The sequence below is a fragment of the Capricornis sumatraensis genome, chromosome 1 (assembly GCF_032405125.1).
Source record: "Capricornis sumatraensis isolate serow.1 chromosome 1, serow.2, whole genome shotgun sequence".
Lineage (NCBI taxonomy): Eukaryota > Metazoa > Chordata > Mammalia > Artiodactyla > Bovidae > Capricornis > Capricornis sumatraensis.
In genome coordinates this window covers 36,063,961-36,084,416 of record NC_091069.1, presented here as the reverse complement: position 1 = coordinate 36,084,416, position 20,456 = coordinate 36,063,961, and the positions used below count along the sequence as shown (strand labels likewise).

General features: G+C 45.1%; 1 protein-coding gene across 1 annotated transcript in view; it reads left to right on the top strand.

Moving 5' to 3' along the window:
* The window catches only part of ALK (ALK receptor tyrosine kinase), a 734,717-nt gene that overhangs the window by 621,018 nt on the left and 93,243 nt on the right, over positions 1 to 20,456 (top strand). Inside the window, exon 9 of the mRNA XM_068966737.1 lies at positions 17,211 to 17,380. Coding sequence (XP_068822838.1) covers positions 17,211 to 17,380 — 170 coding nt within the window. The remainder of the gene's footprint in view (positions 1 to 17,210; positions 17,381 to 20,456) is intronic.

The following is a 20,456-nucleotide window of genomic DNA, read 5'->3' as shown; positions in this document are numbered from 1 at the left end:
AGACCACTCCGTTTTCAGCTCACAGTTATTTCACATTCAGGGTTTCAGATCATTCATCTCAGGCTGCTGGGTCTTTGAATTCCCAATGTTGGAGAAATGTTTTCATCAGAAAAATAAATGGCCAAAATAGAAATATGCATTTCCAGGTTTGTAAGCCCTGCCATCTGTTTCCCTCGAATCCTAAATACAGAAGGCAGGAAGTTGATTTCCTTCTCCCAGGTTGGCTGAATGTCGTTGACAGAGAAACAGATGTTGCATTGCTGTGTGGGACTGTGTGAGGTTAACCTCCCTCCAACCCTAAAGGGGCCTCCACTGGCTATAGGGCCCCGGTGCAGGAAGGTGGACACTAGATAGAGCCATGGGTGGAAGTCTCTGGTGAGAGTCAGGCCCATGGGGACAGGCTGGAAGCACTGAGCTCCCAGCTGACACCCACCCCTGAGCATCTTCTCTAAACCCTAACAGTCCTGGTCCATGGCCTCTAGAGAGTTGAAGTAATTGCCGAATAACTCAAAATGCTCTTGAGAAACTACAATCATCAGTGGATCCCAAAGGGAAACTGGTGTTGCCTTTAATGCATTTCCTTGAAAATCTGGCTACAAGCTACTGGTAGGTCTGTGTTTCTCCGATTGCAATCACTTGGAAAATATGACAAATGCAGATTCTTGGGCCCCACCCCAGACTTCCTGAATGACATCACTGACAAGGGCCCAGGAATCTGCATTTCCAAGCCCCACCATTGGTGATTTGGATGCACACTGAAACTTAAGAGTGACTATCCGTAGGCGTCCTTGCCTGTTGTGACCGAAATTCATTCTGAACCCAAGCTGAGAGCTATCCTCCATTACCTGGGGTGCCAAAGATTATGATGTAACTTGCCTTTTTGGAAAGATGAGTCCGAGGAGGGATTAGAATTGACTGATGGGGTGGGGGACAGAGGTGGTGGAGACAGAAGGGGATGCCGCTCTGAGAGCCACGTGGATCTAGGTCAGTGGCCTACCGATGGTGGAGACATACCCAGGTGTGTCTTTGTGCCAACCAGCTTCCAGGGCATTTCAGAAGCATGCCAGCTCTGGCCTCCTCCCCCCAGATCCCTGCAGCCACTGTCGCCAGGGCCTCTCTCCACTGCCTGGCCTTGGTGCAGACGCTGCCGCCTCCATGGCTCTGCACGGTGGCATGTGGGGCATGAATATTTAAAGACCTCTGCCCAGCCCTGCCCCACTCTCCTACCCACGATCTATTCTCTGCAAGAAACTGAGGAGCCACTTAAAACACATTCAGATTTTATTTTATTTTAATTTCGCTGAGCTCCAGTTCAAATAATTAAAGTTGCCACTGGGGAGGAGAGCCTTGCCGTGGCTTTCATGTGCTTGCTTGCTGTCAGAACTGCTCGCGTCCCCCGGGTGGGGAGACACACTGGGATGTGTCTAGCATTGCAGCTGCTGGTAATAAAAAGGACGGGAGAGTGGCAGGGGCCGTCTCTGCCCCTCCCCCTGCCTTTCACACATCCTAGCAGACTGAATGTCTCAACAAGCCCCGTGTGGTTTGAAATTCTATTTTATTTGAATAGTCTGAGCTGTGACTAGAATATTTTAAACCATGTTCTCAGGACAGAACAAGGCCTGGGGGGGAAGTGGGCTTCCTTCAATCTCTTTCCCGCTCCACAATGTAGAAGTAGTTTTCCTTCTATGAGCTGCAGAAACGAAAGGGACTCGGGAAGTGGGAGGTGACCCACTTAATTTGTGCTGACACCCTAGGGCAGGCCAGTTCCTGGCTACTGGTTTTCTGACCTTGCTGAAGCTGCAGCCACCTCTGTCCTCTCCATACACACATGTGCAAACACTCAGACACACACACCCTGGGGCTAGAACACACCTGGCCTTTCTGTCTCTGGCATCTGCCCTGTAGTGATAACAGCTTTGATTAGCGACTGGGAGCTGCTGAGACCAGGGCAGAAGGTGACCAGCGGGACTCCTCCATGTCGACATGGGCTATCTAGTCCACAGGAAGGAGACCTCCATTCTGTCATTAAAACCAACGAATATGGCCAGAGGAAGGTGGGAGAGGAGTTCGGCCTCTGGAATTGGCCTCTGCTGTCCATTAAATTCTGTGCAAAGCCCCACTGGGAAGGAGACTCTTGTGGCAGGAAGCCAGGGAGTTTTTCAGCAAATTGCTCTCTGGTTGATATTGTAAGGCTTTCCAGACTGCTGGCACTTATTCCTGGACACAGAGCCCATCCTTCCTGGGGATTTGGCTGGTGAGACATTCTCCAGCATCTCAGTGTAAACCCGCATCTCAGTGAGTGTCATGGCTCTGTGGATGGGGCTTAGTCAGGCTGGCCTCACTCCCTCCCCTTGGGCAAACAAATAGGACTTCCAGATAGGAAGAGGAAAGGAACTTTGAGACCCCTGGGTTTTAACAGTTTATTAATTCAACGGTAAAATTCCCCTTGGAATGGTCAAGAAAAGAAAAATAAGAGTAATCATAATTACTACAGGATGACTTGGGGCAAGGGAAAATACAAAAGCTGAGGGGCTCTTCCTTTGTCAACCCCACCAAACCCTCACAAGCAGGGGCTAAAGATGCTGAGAATATTCTATGTAGCTCACTTCCTGGAGAAGATCCTATGTGTCAGGGGTTGCCCCGCCCGTGATCTGGGTCAGGGTGCGTGCAGGGCGGCCCAGGGAAGAAAACAGCCCATCTCCGCAAGACAGGAAAGTAATGTCCCCAATGTGCACAGCCAGTACATGCAAAATCAGGATCAAACTCAGGTCTTATGACTTGAGCCCTGTGCTCTTTCTGTCACATTACCCTGCCCCTGCCGGGGGCAGATGGTACCGTCTCAGCTTCCGGGGAGCTGACATGGGCCTTGGAAGCATCCTTGGGGACTGGCATGGCTCCCACCTCACCCAGAAACCTCATCCTCCTCACCACGGGGTCCTCATCTCCAGAGACAGGGAGGAAAGTCATACCAACCATTTTGTGACAGACTAGTTACCTGCTTCATCTCTCCTCAAGCTGGGACTGGTCACTGGGTCTAATTCCTAAGCAACCAAGGGGACATTGCCGCTTACCCGCGAAACCCAGGTGTTGTTTGTGCCTTGTGTGTGCGTTGTTCCCAGCCTCATGTGCTCTCACTTATTTTAGCAAATCAGGAAGGAAAGGCTATTTCAAGAGGCCTCATGAGCTTGATCCTGAATAAAGCTGTTGTGTCCTGAATCCATCCCATCTTCTGCATTGAACATGTGCCCGCCTCGGGGGAAGGAAAGTGCCCCTTGCCTTCTTCCTATTCACTGTCCTCCCCTGGGCCTCTGCAGAGTGTTGCCTGGTAGAGGAACAAGCAGTTTCCTGCTGAGTCTACCTAGGACAGCCTTTGCCCCTGTGTGGCCAAGAGATGCTGCACAGACACCTTTGGTGACCGTAGAGACCCTCTCTGTAAACAGTGAGGGCCCAGTGGCAAGCTCAGGGGCAGACTGGGGCAATACCCTCCCTAGATCCCTCCACTAACCTGAGTTGGACTGGATCTCCAACTCCCATCTCATCTAACACTGTAACATCCGCTGCGGTGACAGATTGCTCACCAACTCAGCAGCAAATCCCTCTCATCTTTGGATAGTTCCAGGCTTCAGTGTTTGCCTAAATCAAGAGCAAACGCAGCTAGGCTCACCAGGGCTTGTGTTCACACCCTCTGTTCTCTGCACCCCTCCTCTTCTTGCTTTGGGGAGCCTTGAAGAAGCAGAGACAGAACTCCATGGTAGCTATGCAACACCCAGCTGGGTGGTCCATCCCTGCCCAGGACATCATGGTGGGCCCGGCAAGAAGCACAGTTTCCGTCTGGCTCCCATGAGGGGATGCTGACATCTGAAGCAAGTCAGAGCAGCATGGTGGCCCCAGGCAGCTGCCTCCCTCCTGTTCCACGGCCCAACAAGCATGACATCTCCTGTGTCTAGAGGAACCCAGCTGGTCATTTGGGGCCAGGGCAAAAGGAGCATCATGAAGGCAGTGTGGTGTGGTGGTTGGAGCAGCTCCTTGAGGTCCTGCAGTCCTTGGTAGGATCCTGCCACTTTCTAGCAGGGTGACCTTGGGCAAGTCACCTCACTTTTCCCAGCCTCAGTGTCCTCTGCAGGGCTGTTTGGAGAAACAAGTAGACAAGTTAGAAAAGCACCCAGCCTGGATCTGGCCACATAGTTGATGTTTAATAAGTGTGGTTTCTGCTTCTCCATTGCTGTGTGTATACATGTGTGCTAAGTCGTGTCTGACTCTTTGCAACCCCATGGACTGTAGCACGCCAGGCTCCTCTGTCCATGGGATTCTCCAGGGGAGAATACTGGAGTGGGTTGCCATTTCCTCCTCCAGGGGATCTCCCTGACCCAGGGATTGAACCCACGTCTCCTGCAGCTCCTGCACTGCAGGTAACTGCTGCTGTTACTATTAGTATCTGACTTTTGTGATGACTCCAAGATCAAAGGCTGGACCTGCTCTATCCAACAACCCTCAATCTGGCGAGTTAAGCGAGGGTCCTCACCCTCAGGACAAGAAGCGTGGCAGCTGCCAAGACAGGGCCAGAAAGGTAGCATGGCACTTGGCTGGGCTGGACGGACACACAGAAGGCTAGTGGGAGGTCCTCACTCAGGCGGTGAGCCAGCAAGTGTTCCTCTCAAACCCACCATGTAACCAGCCAGGAGACAGACCACAGGAATCTGGGATCTTTTTAGAATGTTTATTCAGCAGAAAACTAAGAACACTGACTTCCAATATGACAGGTCCTGGTCTCCAAGTTACTTATGAATCACTTGGCTATGTTACAAAATGCAAGCCAAAATTCTTAACTAGAGCCCTCAAACACCCTAAATCTTTGTACTCCTAGGAGAAAGAAACCGTCCCTTAGTCTGGGGCTAAGGGAGAGACCCTTAATAACCGTAAAGTAACTAAAGGAGTGCAGTACCCACCCCCCATCAAAGAAGGGGATACGCTCTAAGACCACTAGCAGATGCCTGGAACCACGGATAGTGCCAAACCCTGTATACCCTATATTTCTCCTATACTAGCAGCTGGGTAGTGTGTACAGCATGGACACAGTGGCCAAAGAGATGATTCATGTCTCAGGTGAGACAGAGGGGGTCAGCATGAGTTTTCATTGTTTCAAGCTGCTACTCAGAATGGCACAGAATTTAAAACTTAAGAGTTGTTTTTTTTCTGGAATTTTCCATATAATAGTTTTGGACTGAAGTTGACCTCGGGAAACTGAAACTACAAAAAGTGAAATGGCTGAGATGAGGACTACTGTATTTTTTTAAACAGTGATCCCCTCCCATGTGGCTGGCACTGTGCTAAGCAGGCCACTTGCCTTATCTCATTGCCAAAAGAGACTTGTAAGGAATTGTTGCCCCATTTACTGAAGCAGAACCTGGGACTTCAAAAGCTTAAGTGACTTGCTAGTGATTTGCTATTAAGAGGCAGAACCAGGATTCAAAACAGGTCTGTCCAACTCCTAGGCCAATCCTGCAAACACTCTTAATGTCCCTGGACTTGACTCAGGTCGCCTGAGTGTGAGTCTCAACACTGCCATGTAATGAGCCATAGGACCTCAAGTCAGTCAGTGTCCCTAATTGGGAATAAAAATGCCTGTGTTACTTGCTGCGAGAATTAGATTAAAATGCAAAAACTCTTTGTATTCTCTTCAATCTTTTATGAATGGCAGCAATTATTACGATCCCTCTTCTTACTCTGCATAGGTGTGAAGAAGTCACTGCTGACATAAATTCAGACAGGCTATATTCTTATTTCTCCTCTGAGTCAATTAGCAATGCAGGCAGCTTGGGAGCATTATTTTGCACAATGCCAATCATTAGCGCCAGGGGGATGTGCCCAATGAACCTGCTTCATCCTAATTAATTAATTGTGCAGCCTATCAATTGTGAGCATGGCCATGGTCCAGGATGAGCGCAAACAAGGTGACTCCTCATTGAGTCTCAAGGACCCAACAAATATGGCCCTGCTGAGATCTGGGGCCAAAATCTTTCTTACCTTAGTACCTAGAGCTGGGAAGCCGCTGGAACCTAGCATTCTGTCACCATTTCCTGCGATGTGGTTGATACTGCCAGAACACATGCTAATGGGCTAAAGTAATCAACAGTCATTGTAATTACAGTCGGACATAATTAATTTAATACCTTTGAGTCATTCAAAATTAATACCTCAGCCATTACATGATGAAACTGAGGCATAGAAGAATTACTGTCAAGGCTCACGGGTGTGAATAAAAAACCTCCCGGGCACTTGGCGGAGATTTAGGTTTAGGTCCCATTCCAAGTCTATCTGTTAATCAAACGCCCTCATGGCTCCCACTAGTGGTGATCATTCATGTGGCCAGGATGCATAGGGGCCAACCTGTTGAAAGCACACTCTCCCCAGGGAATAAATATACTCCCGGAGTGGCTATGGGTCCTGCAGACAACTGGAGATGCCTGAAGTCCATTCTCTTTCCTTTTTTTCTTTTTTATCTCAGTTTTATTTATTCATTTTTTTAACTTTACAATATTGTATTGGTTTTGCCATACATTGACATGAATCTGCCATGGGTGTACATGTGCTCCCCATCCTGAATCCCCCTCCCACCTCCCTCCCCATCCCATCCCTCTGGGTCATCCCAGTGCACCAGCCGCGTGCACGCTGTCTCATACATAGAACCTGGACTGGCGATTCGTTTCACCTGTGATAACATACATGTTTCAATGCCATTCTCCCATATCATCCCACCCTCGCCCTCTCCCACAGAGTCCAAAAGACTTCAATACATCTGTGTCTCTTTTCCTGTCTCGCATACAGGGCTATCGTTACCATCTTTCTAAATTCCATATATATGCATTAGTATACTGTATTGGTGTTTTTCTTTCTGGCTTACTTCACTCTGTATAATAGGCTCCAGTTTCATCCACCTCATTAGAACTGATTCTTTCTGATGGCTGTTTATGAAGATTGTAGGAATTTCATTTCACTGAATCAATCCTATTCCCCAGTATAAGGATTTCTAAAGCTATTTCTCAGCATCATCTCTATCACCCACAGGGAAACTGAGGCACAGAGGAGGCTGTCCACTCAAGATCACCTCATTACAGTGTAACTCAAAAGAAAACATTGTTTTCTTCACATAGACTGGAAAGATAATCCTCTAGGGGACCCGGAAGATAAAACACTGGACTGAAAATTTTAATACAGCATCCTTCATCCTGTCCTATTCTGTTTGTGTGAGCTGTTTATTTCTAAACTTATTCCCTGCCTGCTTTTTCCAATACAGGAGGAAGGAACTAACATTGATAAATATATTTGGTAAGTTGGGTACTGGCTCACATAATCTTACTAAAGTCTCCCAGCAACTCTGTAAGGAGAGTATGATTAGCCCCACTTCACAGATAAAGACTGAGGTCCTGAGATTTGTTGTTGTTGCTGTTGTTCAGTCCCTAAGCTGTGTCCAACTCTTTGTCACCCCATAGACTGCAGCACACCAGGCTTCCCTGTCCTTTACTATCTCCCAGAGTTTTCTCAAATTCATGTCCATTAAGTCAGTGATGCTATCTAACCATCTCATCCTCTGCCACCCTTATCCATTTTTGCCTTCAATTTTTCCCAGCATCAGGGTCTTTTCAAATGAGTCAGCTCTTTGCATCAGGTGGCCTAAGTATTGGAGCTTCAGCTTCAGCGTCAATCCTTCCAATAAATATTCAGGGTTGATTTCCTTTAGGATTAACTGGTTGGATCTCCTTGCTGTCCAAGGGACTCTCAAGAGTCTTTTCCAGCACCACAGCTCAAAAGTATCAATTCTTTGGCATCCAGCCTTCTTTATGGTCCAACTCTCACATCCATACATGACTACTGGAAAAACCATAGCTTTGACCGTACAGAGCTTTGTTGGCAAAGTAATGTCTCTGCTTTTTAATACACTGTCTAGTTTGGTCATAGTTTTCCTTCCAAGGAGCAAACATCTTTTAATTTCATGGCTGCAGTGACCATCTGCAATGATTTTGGAGCCCAAGAAAATAAAATCTGTCATTGCTTCCACTTTTCCCCCTTCTATTTGCCATGAAATGATTGGACCAGATGCCATGATCTTGCTTTTTGAATGTTGAGTTTCAAGTCAGCTTTTTCACTCTCCTCTTTCACCTTCATCAAGAGGCTCTTTAGTTCCTCTTCACTTTCTGCCATTAGAGTGGTATCATCTACATATCTGAGGTTGTTTATATTTCTCCCAGCAATCTTGATTCCAGCTTGTGATTCAATATTATGTCATAAGTAAAGACAGAAATGTTCTTTCTGATTCCAGAGCCACAGCATGACCCAACCTCATTCCCCAGAAGCTCCCACTTCCCCTTAGTCTTCCTTGCAAAGCCCACAGTTCAAGCAAGAGAACTAGATCCTCCTCAAAGTGGTGAAGAGATGGCACTCTTTTCCCACTTGCCAGTGATATCAGAATCCTCCCTTGATGCCTTTTTTAATATAGCATTTATTGTTTCTCCTGATTACAAAAGTGCTCTACATTCATTGTAGAATATTAGGAAAATATAAAGAAGAAAATTGAAATTGCCCGCAACCTTACCCTCCAAAGATAACCCCTATCACCATATTTGTACATTTCTGTCCAGACAGATAAATGTAGATTTGAGCAGAGGGATAGATAAAGGATTTCTATAAATTTGATATCATACCATATAAGCATTTTGTATCTTCTTTCTTTGCTTAATATTATTCTTTCCTAGATCAATATTATTCTTCAAAAAATATGCTTTTACACTGAGTTTGTTCTAGTTATCAAAAGTAATAGATGTTCATTATAAAAATATTAGAAAAGAAAAGGCCAAAGAAGGAATAATATAGCCATAACTTTGTAACTTCACCGGCCGGGGATCCCACAGTTATTATTTTTGTATATAATCTTCGCTGCTTGCTGTGTTTTTACTAAGGGGGCATGTGGATGACCCTGGCTGGGTGTTCTCTGGCTTCATTGTGATGCCTGAGAAAAAAGGAAAGACATGGGGTGCTGTTTTCAGAAACAATCTCAATCTTTTAAGTCTCTTACATGGCCAGGAATCCAGTATTCCTTAAGCTTCTGTAATTGCAAGTATTTCCCAGCATATTTTATTTGCTTGTTATCAGAAATCCACATCTGGCCTGCCTCGTGCTGAGTTGGGTTGATTTCCCATTAGGCTATTTATAGCTAGAGAGTTGTTATTTATTTTTTCCAGGTGAATTAGAAGATGGTGTACAAAATGTTGGGTTTTGCAGTGTCAATAGTCTCAGTTAAATTAACAAGACCACATTAAAAACTCTTAAAGTTACAGGTTCACACCCAGAATTACAGCCCTGGCATCTTAGATTAGAAAGAAGCTTTAACCTCCATTCAAAGCTTGGATGTCCTTGACAACATCCCCAGTCCTGGCCATCCAGTCACTATTAGATGACCCCCAGTGTGGGGAATACTGGGGGAGTACCCATCCCACCTGCTTGGAACTAGCTCATCTCTGAGCATCACAATCTGTTAAAAAGTGTTTTTTTCTTCTGTTGAAATGAAATACACACTAGAGCATCTGTCCTTGGTTTTGTGTCTACTGCTGGAATATATACCACCCTTTAGAAATTCAAAGAAACATAGCACCTCCCCCTCATACCATTCCCTATGTTTGAGAGTGCTGCATGTTAATGGACATTATTGATACCATTGGGTCTCTTTTGTCTAACTTCAGCCTACATTCCATGCTGATTTTTTTTTATGGATTCAAGATAATCTTGTGAAGTTGCCCATAAGATATTCATAGCAAACACGGGGCATATTCTAGACATAAAATTGCAGTAATTACCTGTGGAGGAGGAAAGGGCCATGAGAGAAAAAAATAGCATAAAGCCTAGCCACAAGGCTGGTCCTGCTTTACATACAGAACTTTAATTAATAAAATGACAAACACTGGTGGTGCATAATTGGAAAGTCTATCAGGGCCCACCAAGAGATGGGGAGAAGGTCTGGAAAGGGCTGGCTGGAGCCAGAAGATATAATTGCTGGTGGCGTGCTCCTGGCATTGTCTCTTTTCACTTGTCTCATTTGCTGTCAGCATGTAAAAGAATTTATTAGTCAAAAGCTGTCACTTAGAGCCTATATCTATTAGAATGGGTCTTGGAAGGATAAAAACTTTATTGTTATAGGTTCCAACAAGTTTTACATCCCATAAATATTATGTAGGATTTGTATATCATTTCTCATATTTGTGTGAATACATTTGAGATACCCATAGACACACACACATTTGTAACTATTAATTTTCTGGCAGAGGCAGAAAAAAAGGTTGCAAATGGCTTAAAATCCACTATCTCCATTATTCTCCAATATTATTTCTGTGATAATACCTTGTTAAAATATAAAGTCTGATTCAGCAGGTCTAGGGTAGGGCCTGAGACCCTGCATTTCTAACAACCTCCCAGGACACACCAATACTGATGATTCATAGGCCACACTTTGAGCACCAAGTATCTAGAAAACCTTCACAATAACACATCCAAAAGATTAAGTATCACCATAATATGTTACACTTGTATAGTGCTATAGACATGGTGGAAAGAGCATAGCACATAGTATGGAATCCAGGTCTGCAGTACATGAGCTTAGTGACCGTGCAAGATGTGCATGGTCTTAGATTCCACATCCAAAAAATGGGTATGATCATTCCTGTAGGAAGGGATGTTATGAGTGTAAAACGAGACAGAATATATACAAGTCCATAGTACAGCTCTCCAATATTTAATAAAAAGTCAGTTAATGAAGTGCTTTATCCTATAGGTAACCTAGAGAGAAGTTGGTCTTACTAAGATCAAATTCCAAGACTGCTTTTTGCCTGCTCTGGGTACCTGAACTTGACTGTCAAGATCAAACCAGTCTACCTGATTTGAGTATCTGTATAAAGTGATATCAAAAGGGTTTTTGAACCTAGGACTATATAAGGAAAATGGAAGAGTTTGAAGAGGACTTGAGCCTTCTGTCTATTCTGGGAATCGCACACAGTTCCTCTGTATAGTTGCATGCTCAGTTACTAAGTCATGTTCTTAGATACAAGTAATTAATAGGAGATATTCTGTAAGAACTGACATCAGTCGTCCAGTCCTTCTAAGAAACTGGAGAGGACCTTACGCTGTAGGTCCAACATGAAAGTTGTGGTCCTGTTTGCCTCCTCAGATCATCCCTATTCACTCTAAGCCCACACATCTCTCACTCTCAAGGTCATTCTGAGTCTTTGTCCAGGGGTAATGTAGCAGCCATGTGAGGACCTTCTGCTGAGGAATACATCCTCCCCCCCTGCAGGAAAACCACTCTTTACCTTGGTGATGGTGGGCACATCATAAGTCATTTTTTAGCTATTTACGAATTGCTTCCTACTCAAAGTCCAAGATGAAAATGAACCCCCCACCAAGAAGGGCAGGCTGCTTCCTGCACAAAGTAGCTTGCTCTCCCCGGTGGTCTCAGCCTAGGCTGCACTTTAGAATCACCTGGAGAGATCTGGAGAGTGGCCGATGCCCAGGAGCTATCCAAGGCTAATGAAGTCAGAGCCTCTGGGGGCGGAGTACAAGGCGTGGGGGAGCAAGAACCTTCCAGGTGATTCTAATCTGCCATGAAGGTTGAAAGCCCCCTGTTTAACCGTTTCATTCACCATAGTGTGAGCTCTACTTTCATGTTCTTTATTTCTTTCAATCTTTATAACCACCTTTTAAGGCCAACAGGGAAGAGATGGTTATTATCATAAGTTTGTCTCTAAGAAAACAGAGATTCAGAAAGGGTAAGTGGTTGGCTTAAAGTCATACAGTTAATTTTTGTTGGCCTTGGAGCACAAACTCCAGGTAATCCCATTGTCAACAGGCAAGGAAACAAAGATAGCCTGACAAGCCACTGGAGAATGAATGTTGATACAAAGATTCTTCTAGTACTTTCTAGAAAGGAAATGGAGTGAGTGGTAGGAGGCCCTAGAGGCTGCTCTCTAGTACCAGGCTTCTCTGCAGATTTTAATGCAGTAGGGTTGGGGCCAGGCCAAAGATTCTGTACCTGTAACAAGTTCCCAGGTAACGTGGATGATACCAGTCTGAAGATCACTCCCTGAGTAGCAAAGCACTGACTGACTCTTAGTAGCAGAATCTGGAATCACTGGGAAAAGTACAGGTGAAGATGGTTAAGTGAAAGACTATAGGTTCTGCGCTGCCTGTATCTTGAGAAAGAACAGCATCTGCCTGGATACATCATCTTACCAAATAGTCAATGGATAAAAACATAAACGGCCGAAAAACAAGCTTTGCTGGCTGCTCACTGGCTACCAGTAGGCAATCTTACTCCAAACCTTTTGCATTCGTTTCTAGAACTAGACTTTGCTGAAACTCAGACAGTGCATCCCTGGGCTTGAGTTTGGCTATAGATATATGTTTTCAAAATAGACAGTAATACTGTAAAATGAAAGTTTAATTCTTCTCTTTATCCATAGCACTGAACAGTTGGATCAAGTGGCCATCTTAACCCAAGTCCTGACTATCTTACGTCAGGAGTCTTGACTGTCTTATGTCTACACTGTCAAGTGGCTCTGATTATTTTCCCTCTTGCCATACTCAGCACAGTTGCCATTATTCATTTAAATTCAGACTTCCTCACCGGGTAATAAACTCCTTGAAGGCAGGGAAGATATGCATAATCAGTTCAGAGTAGATACGCAATAATCATTTGCTGAATGAGTGAATGGTCATCTCTTTCAAGAGGGATCCTGGGTCACCGCCTCAGGAGCTCAGGATGCCATCCTTAGCACCATCTCTTGGCAGCCATCCCAGTTCTCTCTTGCCCAGGCTTACTGTCATAAAATATAGTGAATAGTGCAGAAAGATGGAGAAAGCTCAGCAGTCACTGGCCAGTGGCACCCAGTGGAGATACAGGACTGTATCTCACCAACATGTTCATTTCACTAACAGAATCAACTTCAAATGTAGTTTCCTAAGAGCAGCCGAGAGGTATGCAGTTTTGACTAGACTCATTGGCTGTGAAGTGGGTAGACCCTCCTCGCTTTCCTGGAACCCGACCCCTGGAATGCAGGAAAATGCTAAGGAGCATCACAGGATGCAGAGCTAGTTTGCGTCCCTGAGAGGAGGACCTGGTAAAGAGGAGGGTTTTCCTGTGTATGTGTACATTTTTGTTCCTTTTGACATTGATCCGTGCCTGTCATGTGCGTACACTTGACAACCACTGTGAATTCAAGGTCAATAAAGCAGTCTCTGCTTTGAAGGAACTAGTGGCCCAAGAGGGCTGATGGTAGGGAGGGAAAACAAGGTGGCAGAGCTATACCCTGTGATGGCCCCACCAGCCTCAGTTATAAGATTTCAGATGAGTGGGAGGTCATTTCTGAGATAGATAAGAAATGGCTCCATGAACAAAAAGGTTTATTTTTTATAAGTGGCAAGAAGGAAATAACAGGTAGAAGAATGGAAGGATCAAAAGCACAGAAGCAGAAAAATGAATGGCAAGTGCAAATCTGGCATGTAGGCTAGTGGGGGGGGATCTAGGAACCCACTTCATTGAGCCTCCACGTGTGGACTCCTGGGTAAAAACTTCAGCAGATCCCACTACTTACCTGGTCACTCTAAGGTAACGCAGACCTAAAGTCACTTCAAAACCCCAAACACAGGCCTATGTAGAAAACAAAACTTCCCTCTCACTTCGATGTCAGGGCTTCGTCCTTTGGCCTCCACCCACCATGCTTGGCCTTATTGCAGATGAAAAGCCTGAAATCGGGGAGAGGGTGGTCATTGATCTCTCTCTTCATCACCCAACTCTCCTCCTCTTCCTGCTAACTGACCCTTCAAGATCTTAAGTGTGGGGAAGGAGAAGAGATAAGGGGAACAGGGAATCTCTTACTGGGCCCAGCCCGTTGTGGTGATCTTCACTGGTATTCTCCAGACATAACAAGTATTTAAGGATTTACTATTTATTACAGGGGAGATATTTGTGGTCTCTTTGGAGCTCTGCTTTTTCCCCAGTCCCTCCGCTGTGGCTGGGCATCTGTTGCCTTGGCTAGGGCACATGTGTCTCTCCCGTCCAGGTGGACGCTTAGTCCTTCCCCTGCCCTTGAGCATCTCGGTATACCTGCAGCTGCTTTCTGCTGAATTATATTTCCCCTCCAAACAGCCCTCTCAGGTGAGATCTGAAATGACTGACGTGGGCTCCTCTGTACCCAGCTCACTCTAGTGTAGCCTACGTGCAAGCCTTTCTTTTTTTTTTCCCTTTTGCCTCCGCAAACTCTGGGAATGCAAGCCACCCAAAATTGTCACTCTGCCTCTGTTCTGCCATCAGAGAAGTTAACCACCCTCTTGTTTACACTTCAGGTTTTTCCAGATGAGAGAGAGACACTAATCCACTGTGCTCCCAAATTGCAGGGGGTGAATGTCGAGTACTTGATGTGGGATCCTTGAAACCACTCTCTCATCAGTTGGGGTGAAGAGACAGCCTTCCTCAAAGTGAGGTGGAACTCATGATACACCAAAAGCACTTTCCCAAAACTCTCTCCTAGTAGTCAGCCACCAACTTTTTTTACATCCAATGTATGGACGAGGGATAAAGAATTGTGTACCCTGTTTTCATCCACCTCTCTTGAAAGCCCTGTACCACACTGTGCTGTCAGACTTTCCATTGAAATGCAGTTGCCTCTGTGCTTCAACCAGAATTCCTTTTTAACCTTTTGTTCCACTATTTATTACCTCATTCAGTTGTCTCTATAACCTTGTAAGTTTAAAATAATTCCCATCTTAGAGAATAGAGAACTGAGCTTCACATTTACCGAAGTGGCAGGAACAAGTTTTGCATCCAGATCTCTCAGACTCCAGAGCTCTTAGACCATCCTAGGATGATACATGTAGCTCAGCAAAAGTACTCAATAAACATCTATTGAATGACTGGAAAGTTGATTTGCCTAGATTATAGAGGAATGTGAATGGCTTGCTATTAATTGATAGAGAGTGAGAAACCATTGAAGAGTCACAGATGGCAGTGATAAACAGGAAAATGTGACAGAGATACCAAAGAATTTAGAAGGGAGAAAGAATGGATAGAGAGGCATGTTTGGAGGCTATGGAATCTAGAGTACAATGAGTAAGTTGTAAAGGACATGGTGAATGTTACTTTAGACTAATGAGGATAAAAGACAGGTTGAAAGGATTTACGAGAATGGGCAACAAGGAAATTGAAGCAGTGATTACATACCAGTTTCCCAAGATGTTAACATGTGAATTGACGTATAGAAATAGACTGTAAGCCAGAGCAGCCAGCAGGATCAAATAAAGGATATTTTTCCAGGAGAAGTGAAACCTGATCTTGTTTGTCGACAGAGGAGCCAGAAAGTAGAGAGACTTCGAAGGTGCTGAAGAAAGGAAGGACAGAGGTTTCAGGGTGAAAAGAGAAAGGGTTAACATAGAAGAAAGCAGAGGGTACATCTTCCTCTAAAACAGGCAAGGAAGAGAGAAGATGGATAAATAGAGACTTATGCTATGGGGGAAAAAAGAGATTGAAGGAGAATGCACTTGATATAGTAAATCTTCATCAGTACAGTAGGAATCAAAAGAATAAATTGGGTGTTGGGGACCAGAGGGTGACAAAATCAATGTTTGAGGAAGAGTTTGAAACACCCATTGTACCACATGTGTTAAGAAATCAGCTGTGGAAATCACCAGCGGATGAATAAGTATCACCAGTCATCCAGGACACTGAGGCTCCACTGGTCCAAATCAGCACCATTCTGTGGCCAGGGAGCAAAAAGAGGCAAAAAGTATATGGCAAGCGTCATCCCAGGCTGGGCACTGCAGGACGATGAGCTGAGGGCAGAGGGAGCTTCATTAGCAAGAGTAGGGTTAAAATTTCCAACCATGGCATCCAAACCACTCAAGAAAACCGAGTGGAGCCGGTGAGAAAATGTAACAGATTTGGAAAATTACGCTAGGGATGTGCAGTGGAGACAAGTATCTGCTCCCTACACAGGATGCAGGGAGATGGGAAAGATAGAAGTGAAGAGGCTATGGTTATACAGACCAGGCTCACCAGGCTCAGCTCTCAGAAACAGAAGAGCACGTGGGCACTGCAATGCCAGGGGTGGCTTGTTAGTGAAGCGTTGGTATGCAACAGAGTGAGGGGTCTTCTGCTTCAAGTGCTTCATGGTGAGGCAACCGTGAACTTAGAGACTGAGAGAAAAGGAGCAGTGATTTACAGAGAAGCATGTCTCCAGACAATGAGAATCAGAGAAAAGGAGGCACCATAGCCGATGAAAACTCCAGGTTGCCATAGGACATATATTGTCTTCCTTTCCTTTTTTATTACAAGGATCTGAACAGGAATATTTAGGGCAGTGATATGCTGTAGTTGTCCTAAGTTTTAAATGTTGCTATAGACTTTCTATCAGACATACAACCTCTATTATTTTAAGCACAAAGACCAGAGACCTTGTTTATAGTATATACTGCCTCTGGGCATGACTGTACTGAAACTTTCTGAGATAAATTAGTTATTCCCTTTCGTATGTCTTAGGGTACAATGCCATAGAAACCTTTAATAAAGACACAATGAAAACATATAATTGTATCTTGCTTTAGGCAAAGTGTACACCCTCCTTCTGAAAGAAATCATATTTTAAAATGTTGATAGGTAGATTCTTGTCTCACCTTTGCCCACCAATGGCCACAGGTATTGAGTCATAGGGTCTCCAGTTAGCTAACAAATGACATGGTACCATTCAAATAAGATTATTAGTCTTTAAAAGGAATAAAAATCAATGATACCTGAATCACTAAAAGAAATTGAATCACCAAATCACTTGCCTAAGGTCACAAAGTGAATTGGGACCACAGACAAGACTCTTTGAATCCTCTTTAGAAAGTTCATTTAATACCCCACTGATCTTAGACGGCAGAAGCCTGTGAAATTTAGGATGATGCCATCAACCTGAACAAAGTTCCGAAATTGCCCATCAGTTTCCCCTCCCAGCTCCTTGAACCTTGGTGAAAATGTGAGACAATGAATAAAGTCAGGCTATGGTTGGCCAGCTCTCCTCACAGGAAGACCTGGGCTGAGTCTCCAGCAAAATCCTTGAGAATTCCAGAAATGTGACCTACAGTTTCCTTTCAACAGTAACACCTTGTCCTTCTGACTCTTCTCTTCCTTGCAGCTCCGAATGTCCTGGCTCATCCGTGGAGTCCTGCAGGGAAATGTCTCCTTGATGCTGGTGGAGAACAAAACCGGGAAGGAACAAAGCCGAATGATCTGGCGTGTTGCCACCCTGGAAGGCTTGAGCCTGTGGCAGTGGACGGTGCTGCCTCTCCTCGAGGTGGCCGACAGGTGGGCCTTTACCCGTCCCATCTGTCCCTCTTCCTCTGTCAGCCAGAATGCAAGAGGGGGCCTGTCCGCCCTCCTGCCACTCCTTCTATCCAGATCTCACACACACATGCGCACACACAAAGGTTCACACACACACTTTCTGGAGACCTACAGGAAGCACTGACACTCTGAGGGATTTCCATGCTCATGAGCACTCATCTCTCGCACCTCTGGCCTAGCCTGATTGGCTCCCTCTTGTATCTGTAGGAAAAAGTAAAACCGAACAACTCATAGGATAATAATCAGGCTTTATATGTGTATGGCATTTTCTCTTAATTAATGGATATTGCCTTACTTTCCCATTTGACATTTTAGTTATTTCTTATTAGCGACAAGGAGACCTGTGACATAGGTAGGACATACCTCGTGTATCCCCATTCCTGCCCTTTGACAAGGTTCTCCTTCACTGAGAACCAGCGAGATGAAGCACCAGCAGGTCAGCACTGGAGTGAGGACAGGTGCTCCAGCCAACCCCAGTCCAGTGCTCCTAGAAGTCTGGTCCCCAAGGCAGGTGAATAAGAATTATTCAGTAAACAAGGGAGTGCTTGTACCAGAGGCCCAGATTCCTAGTTAGATTCTAAGACTAATGACCTTTGTAACCTTGAACTCCTCTGGGCCTCAGTCTCCTCATCTTCAAGTGAGAGGGTTGGATTACAAGATCCTTAATGCCTTGTGGCTCTGAAATGGAGCGTTAACTGCTCGGCTGCCACTTGTCTGCCCAGGATGGCACCAGTCTGCCACCTGCAGTCAGCCTGGAGCAAGCAGCACCTGACCACCCTAGCTGCTCACGTGGTGCTCTGCTGTGTCACACTGAACCCTCAATGACTGGGGCTGATCTGTTCCAGACCAAAAAGTAAGGGAGCAGGGAGGGAGTCATGTATATAAATGGGCCTGGTAAATGGATCCCAAAGGGATCTTTAAGCCATCTTTAACAGGCTAAATGTCAAACTGGATGATCCAGAGCAGCCTCTGCGTTCGACTCCCCAAACAATTTGCCGTCCTAGTGGATCCTTCGATAAATGAGGGCAAAGGGCTTCAGGTAAAGGGGAGGGTAATGCCAGTTGGTACAGTTTGTAAATATAAAGCTGAGTCTCAGATTCCTCACCCAGACTTCAGTCTGCTGATTTCTTTTTTTTTTTTAATTTTAAAATCTTTAATTCTTACATGTGTTCCCAAACATGAACCCCCCTCCCACCTCCCTCCCCATAACATCTCTGTGGGTTGGTCAACCACTTGTAAAAGAATGAAACTAGATCACTTTCTAACACCGCACACAAAAATAAACTCAAAATGGATTAAAGATCTAAATGTAAGACCAGAAACTATAAAACTCCTAGAGGAGAACATAGGCAAAACACTCTCCGACAGTCTGCTGATTTCTAAGAACTCATAACTCAAGCTGAGCTGTCACAGGAAAACGCCATCGGCCTCTGAGCACCAGCTCCCCACTCCTTCGGATGTAAATGGGTTAAAGATCAAAGCTCTCGGACATCCCAGGGCTCAGCGCTGCCCTCAGGACAAATGGATTTAATTAAAGTGGAGGAAGGGGCAGCGTGGGCACCCTCACCCTAGACTAGTCTTTTGTCCTTTGGGATTGTGGGGGCTGTGTGCAGGGGATGGAGAACAGGCAGGTTATGCCAGAGTCCTCCCTTCTGGGAGATGCTAAATTAATTCAGATGAATCAAAAGGGTTTTTTCCCCTCAATCCAGCTAGTCCTCTCTCTTTCATAGCCACTCCAGGGGATTTAAGGCCAGTAAGATGTTGACTCTGTTCACTTCCATCGGCTCAAGTTTTGTTTGAAGGAGACTTTGTTCTCAGCCTCCCTCCTTCCTGTTAAAAGATGTTTACCAGCCTGACATTTCCAATATTAATAGTGAGACCAAACTGTCCAGTGGGGATTGAGACAAAGGCCAGCCTAGTTGGATGATGCCTCATGACCTAATAAATGTGCAATTATGTGAGTGGTCCTGTGCACCAGGAGCCTGCACGCCACTGACATGCTCTGATGTGGGAGGCTGGCCTCCCCCTCCCTGGAACTAGAGGTGATAGAGGAAGGCATCCAGACCCTGAGGCAACGGAACTGCAGGAGAAGGAGGCAGAGCAGTTTTCACATGCTAAAATCCACCTCGACTGTATGTGTGGCTGCCGCATAAAACTGAAGAACTGTGGATGGCAGCGCACAGGCTTTAGAGTCAGAGAGTCCCAAGTTTAAGAACTGGCTCAGCCACCTACTAGCTGTGTGACCTCAGCCAATTGAACCTCTCTGGGCCTGCAACTGCACCCACAACTGCAACATGAGCATAATACCAGTACAACTTTACAGGATTATTATAAGACTAAAATGACTGTCAAAAGCATCTATGTCTAGTACATATCAGTAAGTTTTATTTCCCACACCCTCCATCATCATCCCTTAGTTTATGGTCTCAGATAATTTATTGAATAAATGGAACAAACCACAAACTCCAATCTTCTAAGTCAAGCCATATTCAATTATACAGAGATAATAAAGTCTACCTCTTAGGCCTGAAGAAGTAAAGTGCTTGGTGAACTGCCTGGCACACAGTAAATGCTTAGTAATAACTACTAATAATAACAATGATTTAGTAGTAATAATAATATCTCCCCATCTAATGCCTCAGAAGAGGCTAAGATGGCCAATTTAGCAATAGTAACCAGTAATGAAATCCTAGGGTGGGGGTTAGGGTTCTTATGAATTTGTGATCATCAGTGCTCTGTAGGCTTCTTATAAGGGAAAGCACGTTATCCTCCTTACTTTCAGACAGTGTGCTGTAGCTGCCTGGATCTCCAGAAAATCAAAATGGGAGGATGGTGAAGGCAGAGGAAGGAAACAAATGAGGGAAAGAGAAAAAGAAAATGGATAAAAACAAAAACCACAACAGCAAAAAAAAAAAAAAAAAAGGTGAACTCCCTTCCTCCTGACCCTGAGGTAGGTGTTAGCACCTTACCATCTGCCCACATCCCATGAAGTATCGTTAGGCAAGTCCTTGCTTCAGTTATTCAGCACCTGCCTCCT